General features: G+C 39.6%; 2 protein-coding genes across 6 annotated transcripts in view; one reads left to right on the top strand and one right to left on the bottom strand.

Annotated features, from left to right (window-relative positions):
• TECPR2 (tectonin beta-propeller repeat containing 2) overlaps positions 1 to 18,444 on the bottom strand; it is a 39,540-nt gene extending 21,096 nt beyond the window's left edge. For 2 of the 5 annotated variants that reach the window (XR_006178476.1, XM_042869157.1), the window contains exons 1-13: positions 18,325 to 18,444; positions 17,360 to 17,717; positions 14,547 to 14,831; positions 14,281 to 14,409; positions 13,756 to 13,887; positions 12,651 to 12,808; positions 11,262 to 11,574; positions 10,396 to 10,528; positions 8,581 to 9,045; positions 6,938 to 7,923; positions 5,467 to 5,650; positions 3,791 to 3,964; positions 238 to 418 (exon numbers count right to left, since the gene is read on the bottom strand). Coding sequence is in view for 4 of the 5 variants with exons in the window: in XM_042869157.1 (XP_042725091.1) it covers positions 238 to 418; positions 3,791 to 3,964; positions 5,467 to 5,650; positions 6,938 to 7,923; positions 8,581 to 9,045; positions 10,396 to 10,528; positions 11,262 to 11,574; positions 12,651 to 12,808; positions 13,756 to 13,887; positions 14,281 to 14,409; positions 14,547 to 14,780 (3,089 nt within the window). In the remaining variant the exon portion in view is untranslated. Of the gene's footprint in view, positions 1 to 237; positions 419 to 3,790; positions 3,965 to 5,466; positions 5,651 to 6,937; positions 7,924 to 8,580; positions 9,046 to 10,395; positions 10,529 to 11,261; positions 11,575 to 12,650; positions 12,809 to 13,755; positions 13,888 to 14,280; positions 14,410 to 14,546; positions 14,832 to 15,765; positions 15,836 to 17,359; positions 17,856 to 18,324 lie in introns of those variants that run through there. The other 3 variants (XM_042869168.1, XM_042869160.1, XM_042869176.1) reach the window with 3 other exon arrangements.
• On the top strand, positions 18,436 to 23,373 carry LOC122178817 (cyclin dependent kinase 2 interacting protein). The gene is made up of 5 exons (XM_042869294.1): positions 18,436 to 18,511; positions 18,995 to 19,163; positions 20,323 to 20,449; positions 21,462 to 21,591; positions 23,046 to 23,373. Exons 1-5 carry the CDS (start codon positions 18,505 to 18,507, stop codon positions 23,246 to 23,248), a joined length of 636 nt encoding a protein of 211 aa, XP_042725228.1. The 5' UTR covers positions 18,436 to 18,504; the 3' UTR covers positions 23,249 to 23,373.
• Positions 23,374 to 26,060: the final 2,687 nt, after the last annotated feature.

Raw genomic sequence — 26,060 nt, 5'->3', positions numbered from 1 at the left:
ACTTCTGTTTACAGTGGTTTCTTTCGCTGCATAAAAGCCATTCATCAGACAGAAAAACACTGGATATATCTCCACAAAGACTGAAAGGAGATACATGCGCATATATACAGACATATAATACCCACATGCTACCCACAGTGAGGTTCAGATAACAAGTTTGCAAACATCAAGGAGTTCTAACATGAAAACAACTTGTTTCATTCTGGTTACGAAGCTGGCCTGCTGCAGCACCGTTACCTGACAATATCGCTCTTCCACTGCTCTCCTTCAGGACAAAAGCTGCGGACTCCCTCCCGGAAGAGCAGGGCCCGCTGCTCACTCAATGCCCACACAACATTATTTCTGGATGTAACCTGCGACAGTGGATAAGGGCAATCAACCTTTACTGCTCTGGCACAAGGACGATCCACACTCAGGCCTAGAAATCAGAAAAGGAGGATTGCTTTACAAACTCGGACTTTTATGCAACTGAAAGAGAAAAAGCTACCAACAGGGAAAAAAAAAAAAAAGAAAAAGCTGGGGGAAATATCTCTGATGTTAACACCTCTCATTTGATCACTATTGTCTTGATAGTCTGCTCTTTTAATCAACTATTAATCACTTCCTCTAATATCGCTGGATTTCTACTTTAAGAAATAAAACATTGTGCATCCTTCAACATCTTGCAGAGCCTACAAGTCCTGTGCCACCATTTCTGTTCCTTTTCTCCCTCTAGCGTCAGTATCAGGAATTTCCATTTACAAAATGTGTTAAGACTTCAGAGAATCACTGAAGACAACACCACAAGAGTTTTTGCCCCAGACATGCCAAGAAGAAACAACTTGATCTGCATAGAGGCAGCTGAACAATTTCAGAAGAGCCTAGCACAGCAAGAAGTACTGAAAGGAGAGAGGTGCTGGTAGATTACAGGCAGTTTACATCTTTAAACCTATAACCTGGAGGAACACACTTCTTTTTTACAATTACACTGAGGACAGATTTACACACCTGTATGAAACACCCTAACAGATCAAGCTCTTGCTTAGCCTTCTCATGCTTCTAACTCAAAAAGCAGATCATGGAACAGACCTTCCTAGAGGCGCTACTAAGGCACATGGAAAACAAAGATGAGGTGATTGGTGGCAACCAATACGGATTCACCAAGAGCAAATTGTGCCTGACAAACTTGGTGGCCTTTTATAATGGAGTTACAGCATCAGTGGATAAAGAGCAATTGATATACTCTACATGGACTCACGCAAAGCATTTGATCCATTCACTGGATGAGGAATTGGCTGGATGGTCACGCTCAGAGAGTTTGGTCAGTGGCTCAATGTCTAAGTGGAGACAACTGATGAGTGACATTCCTCAGGGATCAGTGCTGGAACCAACGTTATTTAACATCTTTGTAGGCAACATGGACAGTGAGACTAAGTGCACCCTCAGCAATTCTGCAGATGACACCAAGCTGAGGGATGCAGGTAACATGCTGAAGGAAAGCAATGTCATCCAGAGGGACCTGGACAGGCTCGAGAGGTGGGCCCATGCCAATCTCATGAAGTTCAACAAGGCCACGCACAAGGTCCTGCAACTGTAGCTATCCCAAGCATAAATGCAGGCTGGCAGAGAACTGCTTGAGAGCAACCCTGAGTAGAAGGATTTGGGAGTGTTGGTTGATGAAAGACTCAACATGAGCTGATAATATGCACTTATGTGAACTCGGAAAGCAAATGGTATCCTGGGCTCCATCAGGAGAGGGACGGCCAGAACGGACAGGGAGGTGATTGTCCCTCTCTACTCTACCTTTGTGAGGCCCCATCTGGAGTACTGTGTCCAGATCTGGGGCCCCTGACACAAGAAGGACAGGGAGCTATTGGAAAAGGTCCATAGGAAGGCCACAAAGATGATCAGAAGGTCGGAGCACCTCCTCTTACAGGGAAGGGCTGAGAGAGCTGGGGCTCTTTAACGAAGAGGAGGATCTGGGGGGACCTTATAGTGGCCTTCCAGTACCTGAAGAGGGTCTAAAGGAAAGCTGGGGAGAGACTTTTTATAAGAACACGTAGTGAAAGGACAAAAGGAAATGGCTTTAAACTGGAAAAAGGTAGATTTAGACTAGATATCAGGAAGAAATTCTTTACTGTGAGGGTGGTGAGACACCAGTTGTCCAGCGAGGCTCTGGCTGCCCTCTACTAGAAACTTTTAAGGCCAAGGCTAGATGGGGTGCTGAGCAATGTGGTCTAGAAGGAGGTGTCCCTGCGAATAGCAGGGGGGACTGGAACTAGATGATCTTAAAGATCTCTTCCAACTGAAATCATTCTACAATTCTATGAAGAAGGAATAGACTCATAACTGTATGATATTTTAGAATAACAAGACAATTGCTAAATTCCAAACATGCATTAAAGTGTGGGGAATGAAAAGATCCTAAAGAAGCAACTATCATCACTAGTTGCCTCACATTAACAAGACATATACTGAGAATTTATTTTTGGCAATGATAAATTTAGAAGCCCAAGAATAGCAGAATGCAAGCTGATTTAATCAAACTAATCTCTCACAGGGAAGCAAAATATTGATTAAAACCCCTACAGAGCCCTGTATGACTGGCATCGAGTTCACTCTCTGTCACTGTTAGCCGTGCTTATCGGCAGCATACACGTGACCTTGGGCAGGCCACTTGACTTCCCTCTAACTACCAAGCACACTGAAAGAAAATAATTTAAGAGCAGAACATATTTGAAATAATGCTATTCAATTTCCTTGATCAAAAAGAATTTCAGTATTACACTACAGCAAGTAAATCTACAAGAGAAATTAGAAAACAAAAGCTAAATGGAAGATAAATAAGAATTTTGACAGCTACTTAGAAATATTATCCTATATTAATATATTTTATTGGTTTTTCCTTTACTCATCGTCCTCTTACTTGTACAACAATTCCTTCAGCACACTGTTTGTGATTTTTCTCTATCAACTCACTTCTCTGTGCAAATTCCCCTTGCCCAAACTTCATCCTAGAAATGGACTCTCCTTTAGCTGCATGTATCTAGCCTGAATGCTCTCTGCAGAACATCTTCCAAATGTTTTCTCCTCTTTGTGTTGAAGCAGATAAATCTAAGGCCATCGCTTCAAAGCTCCTACTGCACTACCACTATCTGATCCTTCCTCATTCATAGCCAGTGACAAAGCAGCTCTAGACAGCTGCTCCCTAGCCCCTTCCATTCCTCCACAGACCATTTCTCAACACTTCTGAATCCATTCATGGTCTTCCATCGCACACTACCTTCCTTTCATTATCAACTGGTGTATTTTATCTCCAACAGATTACTGTTTTTAAAACAAACAGCTTCTGCTTTCACTCGCACTGTCTCCCCTACACTTGAATTTCTTGTCAACATCCATACACTATCTAATTTCATCTCAAATTCCTACTTAAAACTGCATTAAAACCCTTCAAGCAAGCAAACAAAACCCACTCGAGGATCACTTGTTTTAGTGTACCATGCCATTTTCAAGGCAAGAAAATTATTTCAATATTTTCTGCAATCCTTTTTTCATTTATCTGCATTCATCCCATGTCTCTTTTTCACAAATCCTCCATATCACATATACTCCACTTAACAAAAAGAACAAGTGGAGATGAATTGGTTTACTCAGCAGCCCCACATAAAATCTCACAACTGTTTCCTAAAGACTTCTCAAGATGAAAAGGTTTTTCTATGTTTTGACTGCGAACAAAAGTTTAAAACCAATTGCAATTGTTTAATAGACTTGAGCTCTAGAATTTTAGCCTTCAAAAATCAAAAAGTACCTGTTTGTAGATACAGATCTCCATTTGTTCTGATAATCCAGGCAGTGTCATCACTTAAAGCTACAAACACAGCCTGAGGTAAAGCCTCGTACCAGTGTCGTTTTCCTTTTATAGTCACTTTTCCACAAGCAAATGCTTTATTAGTTTTCTGCTCAATCTTCCAGAGAAGAGCCCCTGTATGAGAAATAAATAGAGAGAACACAAAATCACTAAACAATTACCACAACAGAGATGCTGACTTGTCCCACCCACACCGTAACTGACGCGTGGGAAAAACAACTGCTAAACTAAAATGCAAGATTTATAAACCCATGCAATTTCTTTTTAAAGGCAAGAGCAGAACCAGTAGCCAACTTCTCTAGAAATTTCTGAAATGCATTTATCATTATAGTTACCACGTGATTTTTAAGCGTTTAAATGAAAATCACTTCTTAGTTATATACACTGAAAACTAACCACCAAAACTTCACATCAGGATAAAATGAGCCCACTATTAAAAGATTAAGCTTACAGCCTGCCTCCCCACTAGGTAGTACATCCTTGGCACATCTACAGAGACACTGATAATGTCTGCAACAAATCCTTTCACAAAAATTGTACTTCCTGATTTCTAAAAAAGCATATCAAGAGGGGATAATTGTACTCCTCCCACTTTTCACAAATACTAATAGTTTTAGTAACCCAAATCGTAACTTTGTTGGATCGGTGACTAAGACCTGAACAGGCTGCACCATGCCATACACCAGTGGGCAGTGCTATCACCTGTCTACTTCTCAGCATGTCACAAGTAGACAAAACTCAAAAACACAACTGCACGAATCCATCTTAGGTGCTTTCTCCAATTAGAAAAAGAAAAGCAAATGAAATTCCAAATTTAACTACTGGTTAGCATCCATGCTGGTTCATACCAGAGTAATATATTATATTAACTGCCTTTGAATAACTCCTGAAAGCAGGATTTGATTCCATTTTGACTCTTGTGTTAATACGCTCATGTAAATATATCCAATTCCAAAATTGTGAATACTAGAAATCCACATGGGCTCAAGAAAACATTGGGCAGGTTCCTGGAACTGAGGGGATAACAAATTGACAGAAATGGTTAGGCCACCACCAACTGCAATCTAAATCTACTGAGGGCAAATGTCAGACATGCTGGCCCTATTTCTTTCCTGCAGGCATCTGCCTTTGTCCAGTTTCAAAGACATGATACTGAGCTGGATGAATCTATACTCTGATCTAATACAGCCACTCCTGTATTTTTTTTCCTAGAACAAAAGCCAACTACAGGTTCAAAGAAAAAAACCTTTCTTTTTAAACCAGACAGCAAATCTTCTACACAAAGCAAAGACTGATTTGCTTTTAGAGATGACAGAGGAGGAAGAGTAATGGCAGAGCAGGAAGTCTGTAGTTTAGAAAATAGCGAGGGAACTTCTGTTTGCATACCAATCCTGAAGTAATCTGAATAGCTAAAAATGATGCAAGTTCATCACCAAAGACCACCAGCTAAATTAAGCTGGTATGCAGATGTACTGAAGATGCAACCGTATCCTTTGAGTTTTTCCTCATCTAATCAAATAACAGCTAAGTATTAAAAAATTAAAAAGCAAAGGGAATGCACAGTTGTATTAAGGTTCTGTATTTATGTGGTTACAGTGAAGTACAAGCCAACCAACCTGAAGGGGAAACCGCCACCTGCTGGACTCCATCTTCAAACTTCTGCCACCGCAGCCCAGCAGCTGGAAGTGCACTGCAATACAGGCTGCCTCTGTAGTCCAGGCACCAAATATACTTCTCTGAGACGGCCAGGCTCAAGATGCCATAACCAGGGCCAGAGTATCCCATCCAGCTCTCTGCAAACTAAGAACTGTACAGTCAGCACAGTGGCAGATGTCTTTCAACTGCACAAGAAAATGGCTGTATAAGCACGAGCAGCTGCCATGTTGATGATTTTAAAAAACACTAAACTTAAAGTTCTTATGTACCTTAATCAATAAGTGCCTAGGGTAAAACAAAACTACATTTATCATTGTTTTCTAACATACCATGTACTGCAAACTAAAAATCCTACAACAAAAGTTATAGCAAAAAGAAAACTAGATCATAGAATCATACAATCATAGAACGGCCTGGGTTGAAAAGGACCACAATGACCATCTAGTTTCAACCCCTCTGCTTTGTGCAGGGTTGCCAACCACCAGAGCAGGCTGATGCTGTCATCTGTATATGTGACCTGCATTGTAAGCATCTACACAGCACTTCTAAACATTTCAGAATATAACAGCCCAAAATTAATTCAAAAAGGCAAAAAAAAGGCTTCTGTACTTTGGGCTGTAGCTATGACTAAATAGGATGCTATCAACTTAAAACTCATTTCTTGACAAGTATTTGGTTGATCTCAGCACACGGAACAGTTAAGAGCTCTGCTAAAACTCCTTGTGTTTGTTTTTTGTTTGTTTGTTTTTTGTTTTTTTTTCCGTTTTACAGACTTTACAGTTAATTTTTGTACTTCTCTTCTATAATCTGTAAGAATATTCCTACTTCTATGGCTATGTTTAAGTCATAAAATAACAATTAAGAAAAGAGGGGTAACAGGAGAAGGAAACACATCAGCGTTTAAAATAGCATTAACTGCTGTCTATGACACAAAGAAAGATAAATCCTCATTCTGAGTATTTGCAGGCAAAATGAACCTTAACCAGATCCATCCGCGAAAGATAACCAGCATTAAATTCCTAGCAAAGTTAATGGAAGTTTGGAGCACTATCTTGCAGGACTCAGACTACTGGAGGCCTAACAAAGAGCAGCCTTTAAGCATGACTGCTTCTCACTCTTTAACGGATGTGCTAGTGACACAACTTTTTTGTCCAACTGGAAATCATAACAATGGTTATGAAGACAGTACAGCTTCTCCAGCTTCTAAGGACTCATCCACCATTCTGAAGTCTGATACATCACATTTCATAAGAGTCATGACACATATTGCTGCTTTGGTTTTATGTTTTACTTGTTGAACTAAGCAAAAAGAAAACTGCCTCCCTAAAGATATAAAGAATAGTCATCACATGCAAGCGTGCTCTTTTTTTTTTTTTCTTTCTTCAAAATGTTGAGATTTAAAATATTTTTAACTAAATTGAGAACATATACCTGATCAGATTTTAACAGCACCATTTCATCTAGGCTTATCCTGGCTGTATCCTGGGAACCAGGCTCAGCACCAACTTCAGGTACACTAGTCTCTGAGGATGAATATGGTAATCCATGTCCATAAATATCCTCTTCATCACTTGAGGCAAATTCCTCCTCTGCCTTACTTTCACGAGTGTTTGTTATCCATTCAGCAGTGCTAGTACTAGATTTAGCTTTGATTACACTTTCAAAATTCCATCCAGAAATGGAACTATGCTCTGAATCAACACCTTTAGAGATGTCAAAGTGGTGAACAGAAGGAACTGACAGAGCACTGTCTGTTAGAGAATGCTGCTGTTGGTCTTCCCTACCAGTTCCATCACTTTCATTCAGCGTCGGTGATGTTTGAACACCAAGTACACTGCTACATTCCAAAAGCATTTGGTCTGGCTGTTCAAAACATTTTTCACCATCCTGCAGCTTCATTTTATCTAGATTTTCATTTAATTTACACAATGTACTAAAATCCTGTTCTTCTTGGCCTAGCTTTCCAAGACAGCCTTCACTGCTTGCAGAAAACACACAATGGTTATTTTCAGTGACAACAGTGCTTGTCAAGTCTTCTGTGAGGATGGGAGGAGAGACAGATGTCAAAGCATCTATAATTGTCGATGTACCCATGCCACTGTCACTGTTGGGAAGTTTCTGTAAGTCAACTGTATCTCCATTTTCTTCATTAGACAGTACAGTTGCAGACTCGGGAGACTGTAGGACAGTAAATGTTTCTGATCCGTTATCTTCCTGCAGGACTGTATTGGACTCCACACTGAACATGCTTTCCTGATCTGGAGACCCAGTACTCAAATGATCAATGCTTCCACTCATCAGGCTGGATGTCATGGAAAATGAATCTGCGTTCACTGAATGCGGGCTGTCACCAGAAAGCTGACGCTCATAATTGGGTTCACCTTCCAGAGAGATGTGGTTCCTCTTGGCTCCACTGTCTGTTCTCACAATAAATAAAAAAAATTTTAAAAAAAAGGGAGAGAGAAGGAGGGCATGAGTCATATTAGTAAGATTTAATTAATATTTTTATTGGTGCTAAGAATAGAATTAAATCTACATTTTGGCATACTGATTAGTTTTTCTAATTGAACACTAAATGATACACATAAAATCAAAGACGACTGAATAACAAAACATTTTAAAATTACAACATCCACATAAAAAAACTCTCAGAATATTTAACTGTTTACACTCTCTCAATAAACTAAAAAAGAATGGCTGAGAAATAGTGTCAAATACTTTCGGATGAATAGGTATTACACAAATCCAACAAAACTGGAGGTAGAATCCCACTGTATATTACCAACAGCTATATCTTACAATATTAAGCATGTTTACATAAAGCAAAACAAACTTAAAAGGAATAAAATAAACAGATCTGAAAAGAAAGGTATCATCAATGTATTGATTTCAAAGCAGGCATTCGTCCTAAAAGATAAAAGGCCCAGCACAACCATTCCAAATATGTCAGATCTTAGATTTTATGTGAGAATGCAAGATAAACAAAGCACATCAAGAATGCACTCGCGTGAGATGTACCAGATGTGACATATTCTAATAATGACCAGAGGCAGGCAAAGTTCTGCAAGGCTTACCTTGTTTCTTCTTCTTTTTCTTTTTCACTTTAATTGGCTTTACAATGAGTTCCTGATCAAAGTCTTCAGAGCTGATAGCGCTGAACCGTTGTGAAGAAAGCTGACATTCCCTCTGAGCTTCTGAAAATTGGTCTGCACATATCATAAAACTAGAGCCACTGTCCACAGAATTTACTGAACTGCTCCTGCTTCTTGATTCACTTGCTACAGAGCAGCCCCTTTTTCTTGTTTCATTGCTCAAGTCTCCCACTCTATCAAAGCTTTTTTCCAATAGTGCTGGAGTTTCCAGATCATCTTTCACTAAAGAGTCTCTTTTATCACCAACAGCTGAGGGAGAAGTAACTATTTTTTTATCTGTTTCCACTGAAGGGCTGGATGATGCAGATGCAACAACTGGTATCGGCGTCAGCAAATGAGGACTCAAATCTGTTGAAGGATTCAGCAGCTTTGAACTCCCATCTGAAACTGACCAAAAGAAAAATAAAGGTATAAACACTAGGGTGTCAACTTGGTTGGAGAGCGCTCAGAGAGAGAAAGCTTCATCCAAAAGAATTTTATCTAAACGCACAACATTTCAATTACATATACATGTACAGTGTAAATTTCATGCAAGTAAATCTATATTAAGTTATGTTAGTAAAATCAATCCTCCAAAGTCCAAATCCATCAAAGCCTTATTAGAAAATTCTGCTTTTATGTTTACACAAAGAGAATGGTTACAGGTCTTTAGACTGGAAGACCTAACTGTGTTATGTACTGAAGTACCATCACCTATTTTCAACTCCTTCAAACATTCAGTATCTTGAGCAAAATAAACCTAAACAACGATAACAAACAAACAAGAAACAACAAAAAACATCCACCAAGATCTAGGAAAACTGACCAGATCAAATCACTGTGGTAATTAGAAGAAAATACGTTTCAAGAAGACTCTTCCCAACTATGCTTGGAAGTTAAGAATAGAATAGTAAACAGTCCCTAGAATTTTGTGAGTGCTGAACCACTTAAATGACCAAAGCTATCACTAAGCATGAGGATCAAACTAAGTCCTCTAGCATCTCTAACATCCAACAGATCTTCACAGCATATCTGCTAGCATTTTGCTAATAGAAAGCCAAGACAAGAGATTTTTAAATACATAAGTAATCTTTCTGTGAGTCTAACATGCTGGATAATGGTGTTTATATATATATACATATTTTTTTTTTTTAATGAGGAGAAGAAATCAGCCAGCATCATCATTAAGGAAATATTACTAATCCTTTTTACAGAGTTCTAGGAACACAGATGCTGAGCTCAGATGTCACCAAATAAGAAAAGAAAGCCTTCAAATTATTTTTGGAGATTTCATGAATATTCTTTGGGTGCTTTGCCAGTTCTTTCTTAGTCATTGCTGGGAAGGCTGAGATTTCTTCTGGAACACAAGTGATGACAGGTGGAACAAAATCATCCCACTCAATTATCACCAACCCAAACAATTGAGTAGGTAGATAATCAAGATTGTGAAAGCAGATTGCTCAAGAAACACTGTTAGATGCTTGGTAAGGAAAATATTGATCAACTCTTAAAAAAATATAATTAATTTCATAATGCCTTCACTCTTGCAGACAATAGAGACAGACGAGCAGATAAATCAGAGTTCTAAATACAGTCTTCTGGAGAAAAAAAAAAAAGAGCAATTCTAGAGAAACTAGTAGGTTGGGTTGGTTTTTTTTCCCAGTAAGCAAATACATACCAACATAAAACCAACGCCAAAGGCACGACAGACATCACGTTCCACAAGGCACATACTCAAGTTTGCTACGTTGTACAAACCTAGTGATGAAAGTCCTTCAGGTCTGCTTGAGATTCTTATGATGTCTCTATCTCCCTTCAAGAGAAAAATCTCATTGCTGGTGCAGGACACAGACACAATATCACCATATCCTTCCAATCCACCAATCAAAGCCTATAAGGAGTCACCAAATACAGAAATAATTGGCTACAGATTAATCCATTGTTTGGACAAGATTAGGCTCTTAACAAACTGTTCACTGAAATTTAACTGACACAGACAGTTAGAGGATGTTAACAAAAAGAAAAAAGAAACAAGAAAGCACATTGCAACTCTGGCATAGCTCAATTTTTGTTCTCATTTCCATTCTAATGCCACAAGTTTAATCACTTCTGTCTCAATTAGAAGCAATCAATTACTTCAATAATACATAATTTGGTGGCAAAAAAAAAACAACAAACTACTCATGTTTGATATCATTTATACAAAAAGATATTAGCTTGCATTCATTTTCATACGCACTTTTAAAAGACAAAATAGCAGCTTTTTTATAGGAAATAAAATCTAATGCCAGTTTTTTGACTGACACCAACAGTTGTAGAAAGGAAATAAATAGTTCCAGGCATATCTTCTAGGCATAAAGTTTCTTTTTGCATGAACTACTACATTTTATATTTATATATGCTTTTCTAAGTGTTTAAATTGATTACAAAATACATTTTTGTTACATTTAATATATAAATATTGTGAGTATATCCTTGCAACGACAACCTGAAGAGTGAGAAAACCTTTTTAGGTTTCAGCATGAGTCTAAACCGTAGGAGTATGAGGACACAACCCAAAGAGTCCCACAACACAGCATGAACAAAAGCAAGAAACAGAATATGCACCCATAAAATTCATCTACCTGGTTCACGGTGTCTAATAAATAGATGCTGTACTCATTCCAGGTCAGCACCCATCCTTCTCGAAAAAAGCATGAAACAAGGCCAAGGTGTTTCTCTGGGGAGCTGTAACCTCCTTTGTCGGGTGGCTCCAAACGAGGATACAATTCAAAAGTTTGTATTCCTCTAGCAAATAAATCTTTCAAGATGAACGTGGCCTGAACAGTTCCATGAACATCAGATTTCCAGAGGCGAAGCCCAGGTCTGGCAGCAAACAGCGTCAGATCAGTCTGCTTACAGAGGCCAGGTATAAAACATGCTCCAAATTTGCCACTGCTAAAATACAAAACAAGAATGTATTTTAAAAGCTATACACACAACACGGAAACAAATCTTAAGACTAATAAACTTACTCATAAATTTACAACTGCAGGTTATCAACATTAAAAATGTTGTTCAATTGAAGTATTCCATCAAATGTCTGAAATACGTATAAGACAAGAACTGTACTAACAAGTAACACGGGTTTTCCCTCAGTTTGAGGTGTCAGACATCAAGTCTGTTAGACAAGTTAAATGACCCCCCCCCAACACGACTCACAGCCCCGACACCACTCTGTCCATCCTAGAAAGATCCTACTATGCAGCCATCCTTCTCTCAGTATTGATGAAAACAAGCAAAACTCCACTACAGAACGCTAAGAAACTGACAACCTCTATTTGCAAGGAACAGATCTCAGCTGTTAAAATCTTTGCACATAAAAGCACTATCACTGAAAAAGTAAAAAAGTAAGGGGGTCCTTGGTGTTCATATCATTATCCATATAAAACATATGTTATAAACCCCCTCTAAGGAGTCACTTTCCAATGGTTCCAGATGCAGTCAGTCACGCCGATCCAATACTGAGTATCCTCTTCTTCCATAACCCAGAATGATAACACAATAAAAGATGCCAGGAAGCCATATTAGAAGTTCCTAGCCTTAAGTGATTCCTATGCACGTTCATTTTTATTCACTTTGGGGTGTTAAAAAAACCCAGAAATTAAGTCACTGACTGCATTAGGTAATACACCATCCAAGAGACAGACCACTGTTTACAATGGTTGCTCACCCCAAGCCACAGTGAAGAGTGAGGGACTGCAAAGTTTAACAGTGCTTTCAGTTTAAACTAGAAAACACCTTAAATAATTTTTGCATTGCAAACAAAAAGACTGCAATACATTTGCAACCAACTTTCTAAGTAAGCAGAATTGTCATTTCATGTTTGAGCATACATGGCTACTCTAACTGCATTTTTTGTAAGTGGACTGCTCTGTTCTATTAATTTCACTGCTTAGGTCACCCTTTCTATAATCCATCCTGAAAAGCTAGAATTAACTAATGTGCCTGCATCAAGATTTTATGAGGGTTACTTTTTTCTGGGCTGTGTTCCAACTTGCTTGACAGATCTCTCTTCCGTGTAAAACAGTATGGTTCGTTGTAAAGTGGAGACAAGCAGCACTTTCTGGTTGTAATCCAACTGGACAATCGAAGATGGCTCTTCCAGCACAAGGCTGGAGTTGCAAACACCCTTTTAAAGATACATGAAATTAGTAACAGTCAAACTTTCTAAAAAACATACAATAATAACAAACACTTTAAGCAAAAGAACACACCCAAAAATGTTAAAACAAGCAAAAAGCGACTTTTGGCCTGCTGTTCCATCATGTTCACTTATTGAACACGAAGTTACTTTATGCAGACAAGAGAGCTGTTAGACAGCATGCGACTGCTGGTATGCACAATGAAATTCAATTTCCCTGGGAATTTAGCTTATTTCATTTGAACTCAACAGAAACCCTCAAATATGTATTTTCTTCCTTCTCCTCCACTGCCAAGCTACAGGAAGCAGTGACAACTGTTACGTTTGGTGACATTAAAACTTTCTGTCATATTAGTCATTGGCAGTCCTAGCCCACCCAAGAATCACAGATAAATCAGGACGGCTGCTGTTTTCATATGTGTGAAGAAAAGTTTAAACAAGTTAGTACTTGTTACGTTGACGTCCCAGGTCCATATTAATTCAAAAATGATCAGAAAAATCCCACTCTCTGGTAACACAGTAGAGCCACCCAGTAGAAGCCAATCCTGTTTTCATTCTACACCTCTAGACTGAGATGCTGGAAAAAACAAAAACTCCAACAATCCAGTGAACCAGCAAGCTGCATCGTTTGAGTGTACTCTTTCCAAGTAAGCAAGGAAAAATTATTTGCTGAAATCTGAAGAGGTGTACAGTTATTTCAGAAATAAAAACTAAAAATACTGATCCTTCCCATTTTATATTTCTTAAAGCTGTTGCAAAGAATTCCCACTGGTCAACTTCACGGGTGCACGCACAGCCGCCTATGAGTTCACACACCAATAAAACAATCCAACTAACCACATGACAGGAAGCAATTCACTAACTGCTACGTATTTCAACACAGAAGCTTTTTTCCTTTCCCCAGAAAGTTGTAAATTAGAATAAGGGTCTTTTACGTGGTCTAGATCGAGGGCAGAGTAGACAATCTTCCCTCTGTCATCTCCGGAAAATAATTTCATTCCATTGGGACTCCAAGCTAAAGCCGTAATGCTACTTTTGTGGATACCAGCAACATCGAATCGCCGAAGCTGTGAAACAATACCAAAGAAAGACAAGAATGAAGGGCAAACACAGACACAATGCCTACTTGGTGACTCGGACTGATAAATCAGAGGTTCAATCCAAAAATGCAAGTCGTTCCAATTTCTGTTAGAGCAAACAAATAACAAACAACTCACCACTGAATAGCTCAGACAGCTACTACAGATGAGTTCAGCAGAAGAATTTTTGATTAAGTTCCTTTCGTAATGAAAAAAATGTTTTAAGATCACTGCTTTTCTAAGCTTAACATACGAAGCATAGAACATTCACACTTTATCAGGCAAAATTCTCTGTTTTTCACTATTACAAAGAATCCCCATAATACTCTACTAGGATTCACCATAACCAATCTCACAGTTTAGCCAAAAGCAAAGATTTACCTGTTTGTTTCTTCCAGGCAATGAAGACACAAGCTGAAAAACTGCAACTCGACCCGAGGCTGTACCAACAGCAACTAGATCATCAAAACAGCTCAGCAGCTTCACAAAAGTTATAGATTCACACTTCCCCTGTTGGAAGAAACCATACATAAAACTTGCAGAGTTACTGAGAGTCAAAGAACCAGTTTTGAATAGCCACTCAATTCTGAGCACCTTAGCACAGATAAACTTGATTAGAAGGAACACAGTTAAAAGTTTGTATTTACCTCAAAATTATATTTCTTCATCTGGTTTAAATGTCTGCAGTAGAGATAAAGCATTCCAATGCTGCTTCCCACTGCAATGTAGTCGCCATTGGTATCAAGTGCCGTGAGGTACACCACAATAGAGCGAAAGCCTTTTTGGATCTTTGTTGGAATGGCATTGAGTAGATAATATAAGGGACAAAACTCCTTAAATAGAACTGGTGAAGCCACAGATGCCATAGCAAGCACTGGCATCAGTAATTTTAAGGCTGAAATAAACACATCTACTTCATGGCATAAGGAAATCTGAAAGACAAAACCAAAAGATAATCCATTAACTTCCTTGGAGATAGTAAGTAGTTAACAGAAAGTCACTGCCTAACAAGTAGGCATGCAGAAATTGTCAGATTTTGTTTAGTATAAAAAACCAAAAGCTTAACTCTTCTAAGGGACGTAAGCTGTTCTTAGAACTCTCATTCTTTAGAATAAGCTTATTTTCTTCAGTTCAGTAATCTAAGGATGCATGGTAACTGCTAATTCTGGGATAAGCTTTTTTCCTTGCAGCTTATCAAAGTTGAGAAGATAGAGTAATTTGAACTCAGTTGGCTAGTGAAAGATCTGTATGGGCTGTGCCTGGCACAGAACAATCCACACGAACATTTCTTCATCTATCTGAAGATTCTCCCCTCAACCTTGCCAGAAATGAGAGCACAGGATGTTCACTGTTTAAGCAGGCATAGTGAGATCGAAGTGTCAATCTAGTTTTTATGTTCAGTTCCCCATTCTCCTTGCCCCCGGCCTCGAGAAATCATTTGCTACATGCAAACCCAATCAACAAAGTGGTTTAGAGCTCCACAAAAACAAATGCAGCTTTCCAAGAGGAGAATTGTGGATATCTGGAGAGAAGAGAGCCTTCTACAGTTACTTAAGCAAGCAATGTTAAAGACTTTCTTTAGCTTCAGCAGTTGTAACTTCCTTAAGGAAAAAAGAAACAGAAGTACAGCAAAACACAGAAATGCTGAAAATTGTTCTGAAAAATATTCCTCGTGCAGTCTGTGTGGTATGTCCTATTTTGCCTAGTTAGTATTGCTCTAAGGATGAACATGGTATTTGTTCCACAGCTTCACACGTTGCTTACAGCCTAACTCAACTAAATTAGAAATAACATTGCTGCACTCATTTAATATCTCCATTACTGTGAAAAGCTCTGATGTCTCAATTTCCAAGCTCTGTCACTTACTGTGCTAGAGGATTCGCCATGCTGGCTTCGTGCCCTGCAACACTTGCTGTCAACACGCAACTCCACCAAATCCAAGGGATTACTTCTGATGCACTGCCCATTCAAGCCCATGTTAGACAAGACAGCAGGAATTAAGAGTTGTTCCTGGACTCCTATGTTCTCAGTTACAAAAAAATAAACCAGCCACTGAAAAAGCTAACAGCAATTATCAGATGTTCTTAACTGTGGTAAATCTCACTGCTTGATAGAAAATAATTCCACTCTGGCACTGTTTACAACAGTCGTGACACCTATTTCGTAACATATCACAGGGATTAGCAGATGAATGTGTCCAAACTGCTTCTCAGGCAAGAGTTCTTTATGGAGTTGTTGACTAAGTCACAAACAACCTAATTACCACTTTTATATAATATTTACGCACATCTCTTTCCTACCTGTATTTTAGAACTCCTTTCCCCTAACATTTTCTACCTTCTATCCATACAGACAACTAAACATCAACAAAATCTACTGCTGAAGTCTCCTGCTTGCACCCCTAGCCATGCTGTTTTGCTGGTTATGCAATTTTAATGCCTCCTGGTTGACTTTGTTTCTTTTAACTGAAACCCAGACTCTGCCCTGAGTCCCACACATACAAAGCTTCCTCTAACATAAACTTCTGCCATAAACTCCCCAATTACTGCTTCATGAACTTCACGTTTATTTCTTTAATTCCTCTTTCTCACCTCTTCAGCTGACATCAGCCTCTCACCATGCTAAGATGCTCCCGCACCTGGAACTGCAGATTTCCCACCTGCCAAAGGACCTCATAGTCCTTAAAATTCTCTCTCTCTCATTTTCCATTCATTACTCTTACAGCTCAAATGCAGTTGTTGAAAAAATAACCTATTACAAACTACAGAAACTTCTATAACTCAGAAAAAAGTGTGCTCTCCTTCCTCCTACAATAACCCTACCTGCGTTTTTTCCTGTGTTTACAATGAATTGAAAAAAAAATATATATATATATATATATGGGGAAGTATTTGATAATAGTACCTTATCCCCATCCCAAAGCACTGTAAGGAATTATTTTTTGTTATATACTGAATTAAACTTGAAAAATGCAGTCAGGTTAGGGGTCTCATTTCTCCTAAGATTACTGTACAACATTATCACTCTCCTCTAATGAAGAAGTTGTAAACACTAATGTTTATTTTTCTTTTCTATAATTTACTCATCCTATACAATTGAAATTGCATTAATAAACTGTAATTTCTTGTCAACAAAGAAATTAGTTTAATCTTGAGTACTTGCACTGTTTGTGTAAAAATATAACTGGAAGCTCCAATCACCACTTTACTAAAAATACTGCTAATTAAGCCAAACAAATGTATAAGGGAGCAGGGAATCGCAGCACAACCCTACACACTCAGACGCTTTTTGTAAACGCAATCATTCTCCTCTACAGTCTTCAATCTCTAATTACACCTACACATCATATATGGTTTCCTATTTACTATCAAGATTCTATTTTATCTTTGTTAACCAAAGGCAAGCAGAGGGCTGTCTCTGCAGACAGCTGTTGGCTCAGCAGCACTGTGTCAGCACTCACCTGGAGCAAGCACTAAGCAGTGGATGCAGAGCGCAGGCAACACCTGATGCTGCCCATTGAAAACCAGATCAGAATCCTCCCTTGGCAACTTGCAGACAGCACTTAGGTATTGTGTTAAGTGAACATTTTGAAAAGCAGAGCTGTTGCTGCCTTTCCTTGCAGAGGGCTCAGCGTTGCCTCACAGGGACGGCCAGTGTGGGGGATAATCCTGCGCTCAGACAGACGCTCAGCTGGCTGTGTGTCACAGACTCAGCACGAGAGGCCAAAGCTGTCGCTGCTTTTCTCCGAACCAGGCATCCTCTGTATACAGCTCTGCTGTTCAGCTCTTCGACAGAAATAAATCCCGTACATTCAGGCCCTTTGGAGAGGGACAAATTCTGACCTCGGACACGTGCTGCCAGCCACAAACGCTTTTTGTTTCAGAACTCACGTTTTCAGGTAGCTATCACCGAATTACGCACACGCGGCTCTGAGCTGCCCACGAAACGCTGCATTTCTGGCGTTCATTCAGAAGGCGGGGGGGGTGGGGAACACAAACAAGAAACAACGCTGGGTGACAGGGGCTGCAAAAAGGCCGATCAGCGCTGCTGCCCGCACACACGGGAGCACAGCACGCCCTCGGGGCGAACTTTCTCCTCCGACCCTCGCCGCGCCGCGCCCCGAGCTCCCCTCAGCCCTGCAAAGCTGCGGAGGAAGCGCCCGCCGCGGCCCGGATCCCCTCAGTCGCCCCGCGCACAACGCCCGCGCACAACGCCCGCGCACAACGCCCGCCCGGCGCCGCCGCCCGCGCCCACCGCAGCCTTCCGCCTGGAAGCGGGCTTCCGTCAGGCGCTCGCCCGCGTCCCTCTCCATGAGTAGAGGAAGGAGGCGGGGAAGCTCCGCCGGCCGCACCAGAGCCGTTGGCCGCTCCACCGCGGCGGCAAACCGCCGAGGCAGAGGCCGCACGGAGACGCGGTGGCGCTCACCTGCTCAGGAGCCGGGAGCGGTCACAGCTGCCGGCGGGGCAGGAGGAGAGACGGACCGGAAGGAGGGGACGCTGCTCCGCTCGGGCCCCGAGGCATCGGCGGCGGCCCCGCTGCCTGAGCCGCTCGGCGGGGCCGGGCCTGGGCGGGGCCGGACGTGAGCGCACTTCCGCGGGTGCCGCTATGGCGGGTGAGTGAGGGAAGGAGGGAGCGGGCCGGTCCTGCAGCCCGCCGCTGGGCGCCGCCTGCCTGGATTTGGAGCGGGATGGCAGAGCAGAGGGGCAGCGGGGGGCTGCGGGGAGGCGCGCTGAGACGCTCTGTAGTCAGAGATAGGGGTCACGTTGTCCGTGCTAAAGTATCGCATCTCGGAATATGCTTTTAATTCGTGTAAGTAGTAACAAAACTGATAGGTGAGGAATGTAACTAATGTGGTTAACGTAAATTACGTTTTCGCTGAATCACAAAATCGTTTGAGTTGGAAGAGACGCTTAAAAGCCATCCAGTCCAACAGGGACACCTACAGCTCCACCAGGTGCTCAGAGCCCCTCCAGCCTGACCTTGAATGTCCCCAGGGATGGGGCACCCTTACTATAAAAAAACCTTTCCCTCATCTCAGCCACACTGATTTATTTCCATATGTTTTCAATGAACTTCCCATTTTTTTCTTACATAGCAAAAAGCCCTGCTGATGGTACTCCAAGAAGACCTGTTTTATCTGTCAGTGCAAGAAAAATTAAAGATAATGCGGCAGACTGGCATAACTTGATGATGAAATGGGAGAGACTGAATGACAATGGATTTTCTACTGCCAACAAAATAGTCAACATGAAGATCAGTGAGCAGTAAGTATGCTGGTAACATATACAAGTAAAGACAGCATGAGGATTGCCTTACTGAGAAATTAATCTGTTTTCTTCACTACAAAATTTTTTGGAGACTGGTGATAGAACAAGTCTGAGAGGATGAGTGAATTCTTAACTCAGAAGCTGCATTTTTTGGTTCCATAAAACATTCAAATAAGATGTAAATGTCTCGTAAATGCTAAAATAATCTCTTAAGGTAGGGGCATTTGCAAGAAACAAAAAATGTTTATTACACATACCCAAGCATAATGGCTATTTAAAATACTTATGGAATGTACAAAATTAGAACCAAGTCCTACAAATCTGTGCCTACGCAGAGATTTGTGACAGAGATGCAAGTGTTTCTTTACTCTTGTATATATTGACACTGACGCCAATATTACCAAATTTTACTTTAGCAAGAGTTCAGCAGATTTTAAGAAAAATAAATCTGTGTTTTATATGGTCAGAAGAAGTTATAACAGTGATGGTTTGGGGAAAAACAAAACAAAGCAAAACAGTAAAATGATTTTGGTAGAATTTTGTCATCATGCTGTGAAGAAAAACCTTCCAACAATCAGGGTTTTGAGCTTCTGAAGTCTGACAGGTGAACAGGGTTTGTTTGATAGAGTTCTAACAGACAGGCTCAGGAATATTTTGCTGTAAAGGTCTCAGATGTTGCTTTCTCTCGCTAGCACCTCCCTCTGCTCTGTCAATGTTTACAGGAAAGTAAAGCAAGAGAAGTGGGAGAGTCAGCAAGACAGGACATGTGCCCGCTCAGTAGCTGCTCTGGTTTGCAGTTAAATCTTATGGCAAACTGTCAGTGAAAGTGACTGTGGGGAGGTACCAGGCTGTTGGCTGGGCCAGTTGAAGGCTGGCATGCGTTCTCCCCTGTCAGAGACAAGGTAAAGTAGGAAAAGGTGTTATCTTAACATTTGTGAGTGTTTTGGGGTGTTTTTGAGCACAGACTCTAAAGCAGAGAAACCCCGTGTTCTTCTGAAGTTTACCAGCCTTAATTGCTGATATGGTTAGCTATGTTCCTTTCTGGTTTTATATAGAAATTCTCATGAACAACCTCTGAGAGATTCTGCGGGACCAGATCACATGGACTATAAGTCTGCACAGCTTGAGTAAACCTTGACTTACGTTTCTGCTTCAGATTTCAAGATAACAAACTGGAGGTAACCTGTGACAGCAGTACCACAGAATCTGAAAAGCCGTCTCCAAAATACAACGAAGAACTGGACAATTGCTGCACAGAGTTACTGGAGACCTTAAAAAAAATGGTAATATTCATTTTTCAGTCTTAAAAGTAGTATCAACAGTTTTCAAGTACAACATAAGCACATGATGTTAAGTATCTGTTGTAAGCATAAAATCGGGGATTTTTATTCATGCTTCATTGCCTTCAAACCTTAATAATATAAATCTAGCATGCTCCATTTGTTTGATTGCTTGATAGATTGGAAAGTTGTTTTTATATCTACCTTCTGCTTAAAATTAACTCCCCACTTATAATGTTATTTATAGTGTGATCCTCTGAAAACAAGTCATATAATAACCCATTCTAAAAATGCACTTGATGTCTGTTTTCTTATCCCAAATATCCCCTCTGTTTAGAACAAAGTAAACACCAACTTAAAGCACAGAGTAGTGCTTTATCTGCCGTGATATCCATTGCAGCTATCTTTGCTCAGACATTATGCAGTTACACTTTCAGTCTGCCTACCAGTACTTTCTTTGCAGAGCTCATTCTTTCTATAAGGAGTAGAGAAAGATAATTATTATTCTGCCCACCTTCTTTCTGGATACATTGCCAGGAATTAATGTCACATTTCAGTTTCACACTTCAGACAGGAAGTTTTTGCTCAGTACCGAGATGTAAAATTTTTGGTGAAAAACGTGACTTTTACAGCCTTTAGCCATTTTGGAGGATCATTAAAAAGATAACAGATAGGCTTTTTGTACAAACAGGCTACCAGACCAGTATTTAGAATAAGCAGGAGCACTCAGATTTTCTTCAGATTGCATTCTGTGGGAAGAAGCAAAGTAATCTGGGTGTTTTCCTTTTTATGCAAAATCAGAATCAGTAATTATCTGCAGCATCTGAAATTTTAGGGTATTTCATTAATTCTGTATGTAAGTTCCAGCTTTGATTCCTAATTGGAATTTAAAAAAAAGTGAGTTAGAAATGCTGAGACTAAATAGAGTCTTCAGAAAGTGTTTAAAAATGCTGAAGACTACAGTGACTTAATGTTCCTGAGATACTCATTAGTTTTATGTATTCATTGTTTTCAGACAAAAATACAGCTGAAAATGGAAAAGCTCTCTTCGACTACTAAAGGAATCTGTGATTTGGAGAAGTTCCACCATGGAGCTGGGAGTTGCACAGCACCCCTGTTTCACACATGGCCCACAGCGTACTTCTGTAAGTAAATTATTGATTGTTTTAGATAAACGCACTCTGTCGTTGAAGTCATCCAACATAGGACTGGAAAATACACCCTTTGATATCTGTTTATCCTCCCTTGGAGAGAGAAAGTATGTGAATCAGTCTTCTTTATAATTGACTAATCAATAAACACACGAGTGCATTCCTTGGTTTAGGATTACTGCTGATGACTGCTTGTATGAATTGCCAAGCATTGTCTGACATGCAACAATTATAGCTTAGAACTGAGCTTGTCAGCAGCTTCCAGTGCCCAAGCTGCAACAGCCACATCTTTTGTAGAGAGAGACAATTTTGCAGTTTGGTAATGTTAAGCTGTTGGCTACAGACAGACCTGTTACATGACACCGAAATAAAATCCTTGAATGCAAAGAATGAGATACTCCTCAGTTAATTCTCAGGCAAACAAAGAAAAGTAGCTCTTATCACAGTATCAGTCCAGATAAGTAAAGAATGTTGTTTCTGTCTTCTGTTACTATCAATCTTCTTTGGATTCACTTGGTTGCAAAAGGTAGTTTCCTAACTGCTATTCTAGTGTAGAGAAGCCTAACTGCATGCAAACCAGCTGGCTTCTCTGTACAGTGAAAGTCATGCCTTGTGAAAGCCCTGCTTCTTATTTCACTACCACAAGCCAGTGGGAATCTTACATACTAGTTTGTCAACTTCAAAGGTTAAGAATGATGATGACAACCAACTGCTGTCAAAACAGTCATTGTGACTGAATCATTTAGTGATGCTCTTCCCTTTGGGAAGAATAAATCCTCTTAAAGTAGCAATAGTTCAGATTAAGTTAGAAACAAAAATCAGTCTCTCTTTACGATGAATTTATGTGGCAATTTTTTTTAAAAAAACCAATCAAATAGATGATTATATAAATGTATTTTAAAGCCACTATATATATTACCAATGTAACTAGTAACAATATTAGCTTTTACATTATGCACTTCAGGTTTGGTCAGTTGTCCTGTTTCCCCGTTATTCTTCACTATTGGTGTTTCTTATTGGCAATCATGCATTGCTGAAGGGCTTGACAGCATGTGAGGACATTCTTTGGATTAGATAAAATCAGTGATGACTGAGATCTGAAGTTCCTACATTAAGAGAGCATTGCAAAATCTTAAATAACGTTTCAGTTATTTAAAAGAATGGCTATAACAACTGCCCTGAAAACCAATACCACTGCTTGTTCTAGAATTAAAAGGGGATTCGTATCAAAATCACTAGTGTTTTAAAAGTATGTCCAGAAACTGACTAAACTATTCAGCATTTTATGCTCCAGTATACAACATTATTGACTGTATAAGAAATAAGATGTTTAAATGTGGGGAACAGCTTTTGTTCTTCTAGTGATCGATAGTACGGGTGTAATTCAGCACTAAGCAAACTGCTGATCTCTTACCATCAGTGGGCTTGGTTTTTTCAATCCATTTCAGATGAGGTTTCTCTGAAGCTCTCTGAAATGTACAAGAAGGAACTACAACTCAAGCAAACAATCGTACAAGAAATTGCTCATTCTGCTAACCAGGATCTGATGATGGTCTATTTATCATCATGGTTATACCAGCCTTACCTTGACAACAGCAGCAAACTACTGCTTGAAGCCATGCTTCTGGAAACAGGGCACAGACAGTGCTAGAATCTCAAATGTTGCTCGACTTGCTTCTAATGATGCTTACGTGAAACTGAAACGACAAATGGACGAGGCTCACCAAGTAAATTAAGTTTTTGTAAAACTTATTAAAAATATTTTTTGTATTTATTGCTTTGTCTCAGCTGATACTCTTTTCTTCACAGCCAATCTGGTTTTGGTTGCTTTAATCCTTTTTAAGCATATGACAGAGGCTATGGGTGGGAGGTTGTTTAGATGCTTCATGGTACAAGTGCTCCATAATGAGAGATGAGCGCTTCTGTAGTGGTCTCAGGGAGGAGATTCAATGCACATAGATACCTGGAACAAACAATTAACTACTTTCCAAGTCTTGATGTTCTAAAATATCTACATTGTTGCTCTTACCATAGAAATTCACTGCTGCTTGATGTGTTTGGTGGTGCTTTTTTTTTTTTTGTTGTTGTTGTTAACATGGCCAGTGTTCTTTTTCTAACAAGCACTGGCAGCTCAAATTCTTGCTTTCCTTTTTTTGTGCTGCTTTCTGCCTTTCTTGGAAAAAGAGAGTAGAGAGTATGTTTGGGAAGAACAGTTACCACAAAAGCTAAATGCTAAAAGGAATTCAATACCCTTATTTGCTTTCATTCCTAAAGACATAATAATCCCTTTGCATACCACTGCATCAGACCTGGGTGGCACACAAAAGCTGTGACACTTACCAAGCCTTTAATAACTGTTGGCTGTTCTTGCAAATTAGCACTTTTCAGCAAAGTGTATTACAACTTAGAAACTCTGCAGCTTTTCCATCATTCTTTATTCTAATTCAACCCCTGATATTTTGTGAATTTAGGCCTTCTTTCTTACTTAAGATTAATAATCCTAATTCCTCCCTCTTACTGATTGCGTATATGACCTGCTCCTTATATGAAATGTTGCTTTAGGTCTTCCGTTTCACACCGTTAAATAGCATTCCTAGGTGCTGCTGAATCATTGCTGTGCTCTGAAAGATGTTTGCCCTTGATTTCTCCCTGAAACCAACTATTTGAACTAAAAATAATGTGAAGTGCATGCTGCTAAGAAATGGCTATAGCAGCTGTGGTTTGATATGAGAAAAACCTCATTAACAGAGAGCGATTCTGGCACAGATCTGTGATAGGAAAAACAGGGTGATTTGCTTAGCTAGTTCCAAGCTGAAACCTCATAGGCTTGGTAAGGGAAATGCAAATGTTGCCTGCAGCAACCAAATGGACACACATGAATCAGAAGAGTGTTCTTCTGTGTTCAACACAGAGGTTGTTTCTGACAGCTTCATAGTGTCCTATTCTTAGCCCAACTTTCTAGTGTCTAAAAAGAAATTCTACTGTACCTCGAGAATGCAATCAATCAGGGAGAGCTTTGCTAATTTTTACTGTTTTTCTTTGCAAGTGTCCTATGCAGCAGCTGAACAGCCACCTTAATTTATCTGAGTAGGGCCAGATCCTTGTCACTATGGAAACACTTTCATACTTGGAAAATATTTTGCAAAGAAACAAAGTGGGTTCATTTACAGAATTGCTCTTTTAAGATGTGCATAGGTACGTTGTATTTCCTACCATGAGCAGATCAATAAGGTATGAAAACAAGTTCTCATTTTCTGCACAGGTGGAAATTGTAGTTTGTTCTTATTTCTGAGAACTAAGCTCTTCAGGAAGGAGACTTAATGTTTGTGAATCCCTTTGCTCTTTAGTTGCTATAGGACAGAAGATTGCTGCAAAATCATCACTGCAGAGATGCTTTTATATAAAGTTCATCGTTACATTTGAGGCCTCAGATGTAGTTATTAGACAGACAGTATGGAAGAGGAGTAAGAAGGAATTGCTTACTGCTATCAAAGTCTTCGAAAGGCTGACAGAACTGCACTTTGCATGGTATCTTCATTACCTCCTTTGTAAGGCAACGACCATTATTACCTCCTGAAAAAGAAAACAATAAATCAAACAAAATAGCATCACAAAAACGAAACCAAAAAACCCTCCATAAACTTAAGAACCGGACAGGATCTTACAAGCACATAATGGCATCTTCCACAACCCTACAAGTGCAGTGTTCTGCCTAATCGTAATTTGACCTTCTGTTCAAGCAAATAAATAAATGCAATATTATAGGGTAGACAGTTTAATCTCTAAATTGTCTCACTCTCTCATTTGGATTCCATGTGAGTATGTTTTTCCTTAATTGCTATGAATATTTGATTTAAGAACAGTTCTGCACATAATAGGTGCTTTTAGCTGATTTGTCCAATTATCCAAAGTAGTTTCAATGAGGCAACAAATATAGTGTATCTTATCAGTTTTCATTAACATCTGCAAGAGTTTACAAATAAAATTCAGATAATGGTCATTTAGGGTTAATCCTTTTTACCAGATAAGCTTTTTAAAAGAAAAGTCAGTGGCTTGGAGAACAAGCTGCAAGAAAGCATCCACCAAAATATCATCCAAGCATTAAATGCCACTTCACTACCACACAAGATAGCAGAAGGTAATAAATAACAGGAGAACTTTTAATCTCTGCGTAGAGAAACAGGAATTACAGTCAAGGCTAAATTTTTATTATGATTAAACAGTACAGAGCAGTGTAGAATAACTGGGAAGGCCAAAACTTAGAATTTATGAGATGGAGGAAAAAAAGACATAAATCTAGGAAAAAGATAATACAAATCTAAGAATTAAAAGAGACCACCAGGCCCTAAAAGTTAAAAAGGATTTGTTATCCTGTTAAAGAAGTTCAGTAGTTTTGAACCTTCCCATTTCTGTCCAAGTAGCAGTAAGTGTTGAATGCACAGCTGACCATTAGGAAACATTAG

This window comes from Lagopus leucura, unplaced genomic scaffold (genome assembly GCF_019238085.1).
Source record: "Lagopus leucura isolate 7727_CA_CO unplaced genomic scaffold, USGS_WTPT01 Super-Scaffold_1, whole genome shotgun sequence".
Lineage (NCBI taxonomy): Eukaryota > Metazoa > Chordata > Aves > Galliformes > Phasianidae > Lagopus > Lagopus leucura.
This window is presented reverse-complemented; position numbering and strand designations above follow the sequence as displayed.